Source organism: Falco peregrinus, chromosome 3, assembly GCF_023634155.1.
Source record: "Falco peregrinus isolate bFalPer1 chromosome 3, bFalPer1.pri, whole genome shotgun sequence".
Classification (NCBI taxonomy): domain Eukaryota; kingdom Metazoa; phylum Chordata; class Aves; order Falconiformes; family Falconidae; genus Falco; species Falco peregrinus.
The window spans coordinates 75815383-75826145 of NC_073723.1; the positions used below are offsets into that span (position 1 = coordinate 75815383).

General features: G+C 39.5%; 1 protein-coding gene across 1 annotated transcript; it reads left to right on the top strand.

The window, feature by feature from the left end:
* The first annotated feature begins 90 nt into the window (after nucleotides 1-90).
* Nucleotides 91-10633, top strand: CHMP5 (charged multivesicular body protein 5). Its single transcript, XM_055799142.1, has 8 exons — nucleotides 91-256; nucleotides 5063-5167; nucleotides 5915-5961; nucleotides 7543-7636; nucleotides 7717-7788; nucleotides 8901-9009; nucleotides 9415-9527; nucleotides 10035-10633. The coding sequence occupies exons 1-8, from the start codon at nucleotides 188-190 to the stop codon at nucleotides 10083-10085; spliced, it is 660 nt and encodes a 219-aa protein (XP_055655117.1). The 5' UTR covers nucleotides 91-187; the 3' UTR covers nucleotides 10086-10633.
* The last annotated feature ends 130 nt before the right edge of the window (nucleotides 10634-10763 follow it).

The following is a 10763-nucleotide window of genomic DNA, read 5'->3' on the forward strand; positions in this document are numbered from 1 at the left end:
CCCCACACGGCCAATCACAGCCGCCGCCGTCGGCAGGAGGGCGGGAGTTCCGGGGTGCGCCGCCGTGGGAGCGCTTCCCCCTTCGCGGCTCCGCCCTGGGGGCGGGGCGGGCCCGTCGGTGGGTTTCCGGGTCGGCGGGGAGCGCCGCTGCTGTTGCCGGGACCGGGACCGAGGCACCGCCGCCGCCATGAACCGCTTCTTCGGCAAAGCGAAGCCAAAGGCGCCTCCGCCCAGCCTCACCGACTGCATCGGGACGGTCAGTACCCTCCCCGGCGGGCCCTGCCGCCGCCTCGGGAGGGGCAGGGCAGCGGCGGGGTGGCCGCAGGGCCGGCAGGGCCAGCCGGGCTGTGGGCGGGCCCGGCCGGGGCGGGCCCGGGGCTGAGGGGTGCCTCGCCGGCCGTGCCTCCGCTGGCGTGCTGCAGGTGAGAGTGTCGGTGGCCCGCCCGTGGGCGGGATGCGGGTGCCCGCACCGGCCCGGAGGCGCGGGGCTTGGAGCCGTGCGTCCGTGTGCGCCCGCGTACCTGAGCGCGGGTGCGTAGCTGTGTGTGGGCACAGTGTGCGTCTGTCTACATAGACACATGCCCGTGCTTTGGTGGAGCGTGTTTGTACATATGTATACATATACTTGTGTGTTTTAGTGTGCAGCTGTGCAGGAGCGTACATGTGCGCTGGTACCGGCATTTGTACGAGTATTTGTTTGCTGTGCCTGGGAACTCATCCCGTACGTGGATGCACGTCATGTGCACGTAAGGCCTGGCTCTCCTTACGTCCTCATGGATATTTGCAGTATTTCTATCTGAGGACTGCACAACTGCTGCTGATTGCAGTAGTGAACTCCTGCCACACCAGTTTGTGGTAAGGCAGGGACGGGAGCAAGGAAACCAGTGCCTCTGTCCAGTAGAGAAGGTGGGAGGGCAAATGTCTACTACCAGGGGCTTGCCGTAGGGACGGTGGTGAAGATGTGTACCTATGGACAGTTACGAAGCCCAGAGCAAGTAAGGAACGCTGAGGGGACACATGGTAGAACACTTTATAGCTGTTTTAAGGTTGGCCTGCCTGAAAAGAAGGTTGAGGAAGAGCTTTAAAATGGTTAATCTTGTGATTCCATAGTATTTTTTTGGCTTTTAAGTTTGTGAAGAAAACTGTGGTGTGTTTTTATAGCTCCTTCTGTCGTAAACTAATTTTAGAAGGTGGAGAAAGCATACAGAGGTCTTGAGTATTTGTCTTAGCGGTTAACGAAGTCAGTGAAAGGTCATTAATGGCTGTGGTGTAAGTGGAGGTTTACTAAGGCTAAGTAAATGTTGTCTCAGGAATCTGACAACAAAAAATTTCTGTGGAAAATCATGATTTTCCTCCCAGAAAATTTATTTTGCTATCTGGTGAAGAGACTCCCTGAGTTAATTGCCTGATATTTGGTATGTGCTACCTACACATACCCATGCACATCAGTCTCTGGCATACGTCAGTGGCTGGGGCAGGGAGAAGTGGTGATAGTGTTTTTCCCAGTAGGTTATTTTATTGGTGAAGAACCTGTATTGCTTTTTAGCTGTATTAAGCCCAAACATAGCTCTAAGTATGTTTAGTTAGAACAGTGAATAAAGCATGTGCTCAAAAATTAGGGGTACCTTTCCCATTGTTACCAGTAAATGCTTCAGTGGATGACTAGAACTCTAAAATCTGATATACTGTTATAAACTTAAATCTTATAAATTATAACTTAAGTATTATAAATACTTAAATCTTAAATTGCCGTTTTGGCAGCGTAAGCTGAAGGCCAGGAAACGTTTCCCTTATAACACTAATTCTTTATTAGTCTGTTAGATTTTTCAGGGGTGATTTTGCCATTTCCAAGTTAATGTCTGTTTTCTAATGTTGAAGCAAATGAAGACAAAATTTAGATATGCCAGCAGTCGTTATTCTACTAAGAGCTTGTTCAATTCCAGTGTTTTTGTGGGGTACATAAAGCAGCTGTTTAAATTACACTTTTGATTGGCAACACGAGGAATTTAGGATGTTTTCCAAAAAAAGAGAGTCATCAGTACCGCCCACCAGGAGCTGCATGCAGTTTTGATTCTCTGTTAGTTGTTTGTAATTACATTCTCTGAAAATTTGGCAATACATGACAGCAGGTTAACTGAAAAGTAGTTGTGCCGGTCAGCTGTTGGGAGATGAAGGGCTGGCTCCAAGCACTGCTCTTTGGTATGAGGAAGTGTACAAACTGCTGTTACTGTTACTGAGCTCCATGTTAGCTTTTGCCGTTTTGACATCTTTCAATTCCAACTAAAATTTAAGACAATTCTGGTTTACTAGTAAGTGTGGGGAGAAACCTAGTTCCTTTTACAAGTTTGAAGTTTATGAATTAACTTTTTGTGCCGATTTACACAAAGTAATCTATATGGTTTGTGAAAGACTTGCTGTATTTTTCAGTTAATTTCCGATAGTTAAGTCTCTAGTATAGATCCTGCTAAAAGACTAGAGATATCATTAGATTTTCTTCTTAAATTGCATGTGAATTATTATTAAAGAGAGTTGTGTGAGATACTAAAAAAGCTTGCCCTGTTTCTTTACCGGGTTAAAATCAGGAGTTTGGAGACTTAAGTAATGTCACTTCTGTGTTGTTTTCAATCTTAGGCACATTTCATTGTATTTCTTGAAAGAGTCAAGTTGCTTTGTAAAATATCTTACCATGTTAATGCAGTGGTAATTACCCATTAAATGCAGTTAGGAATTACTATATTTGGCAAGCAATGCTTAATGTTCATTATGCCTGTGTTTTGGATGTTCTTTCCTGTGTATGCAGAAGTAGTATGACTGAACCCAGTAAGATCAGCATACAACATGCTTTTTTTTTTTTTTTTTTTTTTCGTGTTGCAAGATAACAAGCATCACCTTAAGTATCTAAACAATTCAAGATTTTTGCTGTTAAAGACCTGGTTCTGTGGGATCACTAATCTGAAGTGTTTCCTGAAGGCCAGGAAACACTTTTCCCTACTTTTCTGTGATGGCTGGTTACTAATGAGCTTGCTGGCTGGCTGTGTGATGTCCTCCTGTCTCCTCACTTACCACCCCATGGGTATGTTTCCACTCTTTCTTGCAGTTTCTGCTCGCTTTTTTGCCGTGCTTGCCTTGACATTGCACTGTGTGGCAGGTTTTTTTAATCCTTTCTGGCTGAGCACAGTCAGATGACTCAAAGCTGTCATGAGGTTGGTAGGAGGAAGGATGCATCAGGAACTGAGGCACTGGTATTGTTTTTACTTTTTCTTCTTTGAAAAAACACTCCAAATCTGTGGTTTTTTTCAGAGTAGTAAGTAGGAAACCTAGGAACAAAAGGCTAATTAATAATTGTGACAACAACGTTAAAATTCAGTCTTATACTTGATGTTCTTATTATTTTTTTAAAATTGAAATAAGCTGCAGTTTTGCTTAATAGGGATTTGGGATACCATGATCACTTTCTTTTGTTTAGATGGGGCCCTTCTGTAGCAATGAAACGTATCTTGGTATGCCTTATTTGTGAATAGAAAACAGCTCTTCAAGTCCTAATACAGTCTAGTTTTCTTTTGGATAAATTAGATGTGTTGTCCCTTCTGTCCATTCTTATTTTTAAAAGCTGAGGTCTTGTGTAGTGTAATGTCTCTGTGACATTTTTATGTAGTTAATCAATGTAGGAGGATCTTTCTCCATTTCCTGCTAGTACTGCTTAAAGATTAATTATATAACTAAACCAAATAACTGATTCTCCCTTGTGAAGGCAGCTCACCTCAAACATGCATTTAGCTGATGAAGATCTTGAGGAGGTGCTACCTTTGAACCTCCAAGAGTTTTAAAATATCTATTTTTCTTGCTGTTAGTAAAATATTTGGCATAACAGAAAGCTTAATACAATTTTTCCAATGCCAGCTGTGCCCAGGCACTTTAGTGTCTTGTGTGGAGTGTTCATATAAAATTTTTAGCTCAGGATGCCTCTGGCAAATGTATGTTGATGTCATAAAGCAAAGATTTAAAAGGGTCACTGAGACACCAGAATAAAAATCTGCATAATTATACACGTTTAGCCACACTGTTAACAAGTCAGAATTGTAAATTTTCACTGATTGGTATCACACTATAATTGGAATGTCATTGTATTCTAATCCCTAGAGAGGCACTTTGGAATGAGAAGTTAATAAGCTTTATTTTGTTGTTTCCAGAGAAGTGCTGTCATAGTCGGTTCATGTTAAGGAGTCTTTCTTTGGGCTTTTAATGAGTTTGTATAAGCTGTTAGCATGATCTGTACCCATGCTTGGTTGCCTAATTTTCGTCTTTAACCCTCTTATGAGGAAGGGTTAAAATATTTCCATAATGACAGCTCTGTGATATGCTTTGCACTAGGGCTGTTGCAGTTGACTGCTGAAGGCCTCTTCCTGAGCTATGCAGCTGCTATTGGGATTTGGAGCAAAAGTACAGTAAGAATTCAGACTAGCTACCAGGTGGAACTGCTGTGTCCTGGTTCCCTTTGTGGAAAGTGATGGGAAAAGTGTCTCTCTGACAAAGAAGTCAGGCACCTTTGAAAAAATGGTTAAGTCTGGGCTTCTTAAACATAACCAGTATTCCAGGTATTATTGTGAAGGATTAATGTTCTCTGGCCACCATAAATAAACCTCTAGCCCTGCTGAACACATCCCTGTCCCTTTTGCATTGCCCCCTTATCTGCCAGCATGGTGTACTTCTGTTTTTCTTTGTCTGTTCCAGTTTAGTCCCTGGCACTGTATGTTATCAGGAAATCCTGAATAGACACCATGACTTGAGTGGGTGTACAAGGGAGCATCTCAAAATGATGAAAACGTTACAATGGCAGAGCTTCCTGCAACCTCAGAAAGTTTCTTGTGCTCCTTGTAGAAGTTGTTTCATTTGATTCTGATTTTAGATTCTCTACAAACTTTAAACTGTTTGTAAAACCACTGAGTGAAGAAACAATGCACTTAGAAGCATAATAAAACTGAGGCTGTTCATTTTAAAGTCCAATACCTGAATAAAATCTTAATGAATTTTTTTTGTTTGTTTTCCCTTTTGTGTATTAAAGGTGGATAGCAGAGCTGAGTCAATTGACAAGAAAATCGCTAGGCTTGATGCAGAACTAGTGAAGTATAAGGATCAAATGAAGAAGATGAGGGAGGGACCTGCAAAGGTAAGAATCTTCTGTGGGATTTAAGCATGAGAGGATGTGACTTATGCTTCTTGTCATGTAGGGGTGATTTAGCCAGTTCGTCAGGTTCTTAGGATTGTATCTTGCCCCACTGATGACACACAAGATACTGCCAGGATTATTTTTATTCTGAAGCATCTCTTAGACATGCATCTTTGAACAGTGTTTGCATTGGGTTTTTATTGTTTCCAAAGTGTAATGTAATTCCTCAGAAGTAACTTGCTTTCCTTCTTCCTTCTGTTACCTGAATTAAGTCTGGCAGAGAGGCTGTTTTGTTCATCAGCCAAAATAAAAAGTCTGCACTATGCAGAAAGGGAGTAAGAAACCCCATTTTTGAAAGGGAATGAACACATAATATCTAATAATAAATACGTATAAACAGTATTATTAACATACCTTTTGCAGTATTATTTGATGCCTACCATTAAAATATGTTGATGAAAGATGGTTCTGATGGAGTAAGTTTGACTTTGTGTTCTGCTTATAAAAAGAAATAAAAAAATTAAAAGTCAGAAATTTTGGAAGTATTTTCTACTAGAAGCTTTACATACAGGCTTAATTGGTTAATCGTTAGGGCAGAACAAACACTGAATGTGACTATTGTTAAACTCTTTGTAGTAGTAACTGAGGAAAATATTGGAAAATACAGTGCTATTCATTAGGTTTAAACAGTATAATCAAGTATAAAGTAAAATACTTTTCCTAATGTAACAATATTGTGTCTTTCAGAATACAGTAAAGCAGAAAGCACTGAGAGTGTTAAAGCAGAAGCGAATGTAAGTTTACACCTTTCTCAGTTTGGGATTAATGAAAGCCTGTTTTTAAGGGGAGTGGCACACTTCTCATTTTGCTTTCCAGTACTCTTGCTTCTGAACATTCTTTGAAGAAAAATGCTGACCAAGCTAGCCAGCTTTTCAGAAGCATCTTGTTACAGAGTCAGCATATTTGTGCCTTATTTGTATGTGAGTATATGAATTTGGATTGGGACAAGCTGACCTAAATCTGCTCATTATTAAAGCTGTGCTTGGCTCCTAAACTTTCTGAGGGAGTGCCTCATTTTATATTATTAATTGATTACTATAACTATTGTACTTGATGATCTTGGTGTGGTTTACTACACGTTTACCTGTTCTCTGTGGACACCCCTTAGGACTTGTGCACATGTACTGCAGGTAATTGTGTCTCTGCAAAAAACCCAGAATGGACAGGATAGATGATCCTGTGTCTGGTCTAGTCTAGTATACTCTCTTGAAAAGTGTCCAGCAACAAATACAAAGGAAAGAATGTCAGAACATGCTAAGTGTTCAGTGGAGTAGCTTAGTCCCTGAACTGCAATTTTCTTAGATGCTATCTGAGCCAAAGCTCATATTATCTTGTATTTTATATCTCTCAGATGAATTATACTTCTGCAGACTTGCTCAATTACTTGTTAAGTATTTGTGATCTCTTGCCATCCAAAATACCCTATGGTAAGGAATACAGTAGTTAGATGTTGTGAGGAAGACTGCTTGGTTTTGTTTTTTCTTCTGGTTTTTGACTATGCTGCTTGCTAATCTTACTTGATAGTTGTTCCCTGTTGACAGTCACTGGGCCCCTCATAAAAGGGGAGCATAAAAGATGTGATGTCATAAAAGACATCATACCCCTCAGTCATCTCGTTTCCATTTTGCTGAACAGTAACACATTTAGTCGTTCATTCCTTGTCCAGAATTTTGTATTTGGATCATCCTTGTCTTGCAGACCTCTGCCTTGGATGTGTGAAGAAGAACTCATAGTTTGGTTTTATGCCTTTGTTTTTACGATTAACTTGACATAATTTACATTCTTGATTGGCTACAAGTTTATCTTTGAGAAGGATGATTTCTTGATTTTTTTTAAAGTCATCTTTTTCTTTTTGGTTAGCCTCGATGGTTTCTTTTTGCTACCCTATCCTCTCCCCCTCTTCCCTGCTCTGCAAAGCTCCAGTGCAGAATCATTGAGGTTTGGATAACCTGCATCTCTTCCATTCTGCTTACAGCATTAGTGAGCAATGGCATGTATCTCTAGCTGATAGTAATTAAAACTCTTGCTGTATCCTCACCTACAGTGTATGCCTATGCAAATACGATATTGGTAGTTAAAACAGAAGCTTAGTTCAGGAATAGCTTTGTCAGTTTTAAATACACAGAAATGTATAACAGCCACATTTTTATGAAGCTGTTTATTCTGCAATTGTTCGTAATAAATTTTTAAACCCCATATCTGTTCCTGTCTTTAGGCTACTGCTGATGACTTTCCAATTCTTTAAAAAGTTAAGAATGTTTGTGGCAATAAATAGTGTGGTGTGTTAAAACCATTATTTGCATTGTTTCTAACAGGTATGAACAACAGAGGGATAATCTGTCACAGCAGTCTTTTAATATGGAACAAGCGAATTACACTATTCAGGCACTGAAGGATACAAAGACAACGGTACCAGTATATTAATCTCACATTTACTTAATTTGTGTATGCTACATCAGCTGCAAGCATGTTGTTTGACTCTATTCTAGGTGGATGCAATGAAACTGGGGGTGAAAGAAATGAAGAAAGCCTACAAGCAAGTCAAAATTGATCAAATTGAGGTGAGCTATAGTTCAAATTATTAAAGAACAGAAACAATATGCTGAAGTAGTGATGAGTGGACTGTGTAACTCAAAGGTAAGCTGATTGTTTTAGTTCATGTGAGTTTGCCTGCCTTTTTTATGGGACCACCATCGTAATTCCTTCCTGGTTTCTCTGGTACTACACAATCAGTTGTTGGCCTTACTGCACTGATTATTGTTTCCTTGCTGAGCTAATCTTTAATCTCTCCCTTCCTTCCCTCTGCACTTCAGCATAAATGTTGGTGAATACTTCCTGCTATGGCTTTTTTGTCTCTCTTCTGTTTGGTTTTCCCCCCCATGTTAGCAACTTGCAGATTAGTGCTTTGCTTCCCTAGTTCAAGGAAAACAAAATCCAAAACAAAAAAAGAAACTGCCCCCTCCCTGCCCCTGCCAAAAAAAACCCAAGCCACAAAGGAACACCAAAAACCAAACAAAAAAAAAATAATTTCAAGAGGTCTGTAAGGCCTGGCCCTCTCTTCATAAAATGCCTAAAAAGGACCCTGCAAGTTCTGTAAATATAAAGTATGCTGCACTTCAGCACTGGCATTTGGTAAGAGTTTGATTCCTTTACATTCTCTTTCCTATGCTGTTTTTTTACATGGCCTACATTGTAAACCTTCAGGTAAGTGTCTCCTTACTTGTACCCAAGCACAGTGCCAGTAGGTGTGCTGAAGTATCTTCTAAATTTTGCTCAGGCATAACTCAGGTTCGTGCTTATTCTTCAGATGGTAGATAGAATTTCTCTAGATTTCATACTTCCCTGCTTTTCAAGGTAATGCTGGACTCTGTAATTTATTAGAGCTTTTCAATTTACTCTGAAGAATACTTAAAAGGATTTTGCAGAGATGTTGTTTCAAGGTTCCTCTTTTTCTACCTCATACATTTACTACAATTTTAATAATAAAGGCCATAATATAGTACTGAATGCATGTGTCTTGATTTGTATTAATGCTGCTTCAAAACATGGGTTATGCATCAAAAAATGTGAGTGTCGTGTACGTTGGAATTATTAAACTGAATTTGATTAAGCTCTGATAAATGTAACTAAAACTATTTAAATATAGACCAGTTGAAATTGTTTCGTGCTGCAGGACATACAAGACCAGTTAGAGGATATGATGGAAGAAGCCAATGAAGTCCAGGAGGCACTGAGTCGTAGCTATGGAACACCAGAGATTGATGAAGATGACTTGGAAGCAGGTTAGGAAGGCGGAGGATGATTTTTACATTACTGAATGTAAAAATCATCATACAGTCATACAGTGATTTTAAATTTCATTAGTCAAATATTTTAAGTGTGTTCAAAAAAAAAAAGTTTTAACACTTTTTAAACCATAAAAGCTGGTTTAACGCTTTCCTTTAAGACTAGCAACAAGAGCGTGAGACAAACATGAGATACATGCTAACAGAATGCTACAAATGAAGGAAGAAAGGTTCTCTCTCTTTTGTGTGTGTGTGTGCTTATTCCCAACTGATAACTCAAGTAATGCTAAATGAGTATGAATGTAAGCATTCAGTATGAATCCTGTTTCTCTGTAAGAGGACCTTTTCTTATGCAAAAGGAGTTCGTTGCATAGTTTTTTAACCAATGTAATTCAATTTCAGAACTGGATGCGTTAGGTGATGAGCTTTTAGCTGATGAAGACAATTCCTACTTGGATGAAGCCGCATCTGCTCCAGCAATCCCAGAGGTCACTCCTACCGATACGAAAAACAAAGTGAGTCCTTTCCTCTTTAAAAGCAAAATACTTTTTTGTTTTGTTTTGTTTTGGACTGATCACATTTGTGTTTGTTGCTTCATATTTGGAATCCTTAATATTTTGAATAAAAAAATGCTTAACATTTTTATGTGTTTTGGATGCTATATATGAGAATACAGTGTACTAAATGCTCTTTATTATATTCTAAGGACGTAAAATGGCTTTTTGCAACTCCTGTCTAACGTTGTCAGACTGCATGTACCATTACAGCTCCTAGAATAGTTATTCTTAAAAATGTAAGTCTCATCTGCATGTTTGCTTTTGGGGCTTTAATATAGCTTCATATAACGCTGATGCTCTTGTTTTCTTATTAAATTACTATATATAATATATTATTCTTTCTTATTTTGTCCCCACAGTGACAAGTACACATATATTGCTTTATAGAAATCATAAGGGAACGTCTGTGAAATGTTCTGGTTGGTGGAGAGTTGTTAACCTGTTGCTGCTTCTTCTTTCTTATAGGATGGCGTATTGGTGGATGAATTTGGATTGCCAAAGATCCCTGCAACATAAATGTTTCAAAAGCACAATGAATATAATGAACTGTACTTTATAAATCAAATTAAGTATTTTTTTTTTAATTCTGGAAAACTTGTTCTTCCAGTGTAACCTTAATATCACTACATCCAGGAATGCAATATGAATGGCTAGTGGTGTTCTTTCTTTGAAGGAAGTTCTTCTACTACTGACTTTTCTGTTAATGGAAGATTTGGCACAATTCTCTTCGGTGGAAGCAGTCAGTCCAATAGGTTTTGATTTCTGTGCGTTATGGACAAAGTAATACATGAAGAGTAGTGGTGGCTGTTGATAGCTAAGGTTTATTTTGACTTCGTATTACGTTTCTCTTTCTTGGAACTAAGACTGTACGTTGCTGCTTACTCTGTAAAATAGCTCCCTTATTACTATACTTATTTGATAAAATAATTGAAAGCAATTTTTAAACTACTGCAGTCTTGAGACTTTTATGCTGTTGTACTTGTAACCTCCTTGAAAGCTGTAACAAATAGGGTTATTGTTAACTTTGTGTTCTATGGAGACATAAAATAACGTAGATTAGCAAATCCTTTTGTGTGGTTTCTGGTAATTAATTTGGCCTTAGCCTGCCCCCAGTTCTTACCAGCGCTCTGTGCTGCTGGAGCACAGGCTTTGCAGAGGTGGAGCCCGGCTCTGATCCCAAAGGCAGGCACACAC

Excerpts from the sequence above, each read along its gene's own strand:
- CHMP5 (XM_055799142.1), top strand. The coding sequence starts at position 188 with ATGAACCGCTTCTTCGGCAAAGCGAAGCCAAAGGCGCCTCCGCCCAGC. Across the intron at positions 5,962-7,542 it reads GTGTTAAAGCAGAAGCGAAT|GTATGAACAACAGAGGGATA; the intron begins GTAAGTTTACAC and ends TGTTTCTAACAG. Across the intron at positions 9,010-9,414 it reads TGAAGATGACTTGGAAGCAG|AACTGGATGCGTTAGGTGAT; the intron begins GTTAGGAAGGCG and ends ATTCAATTTCAG.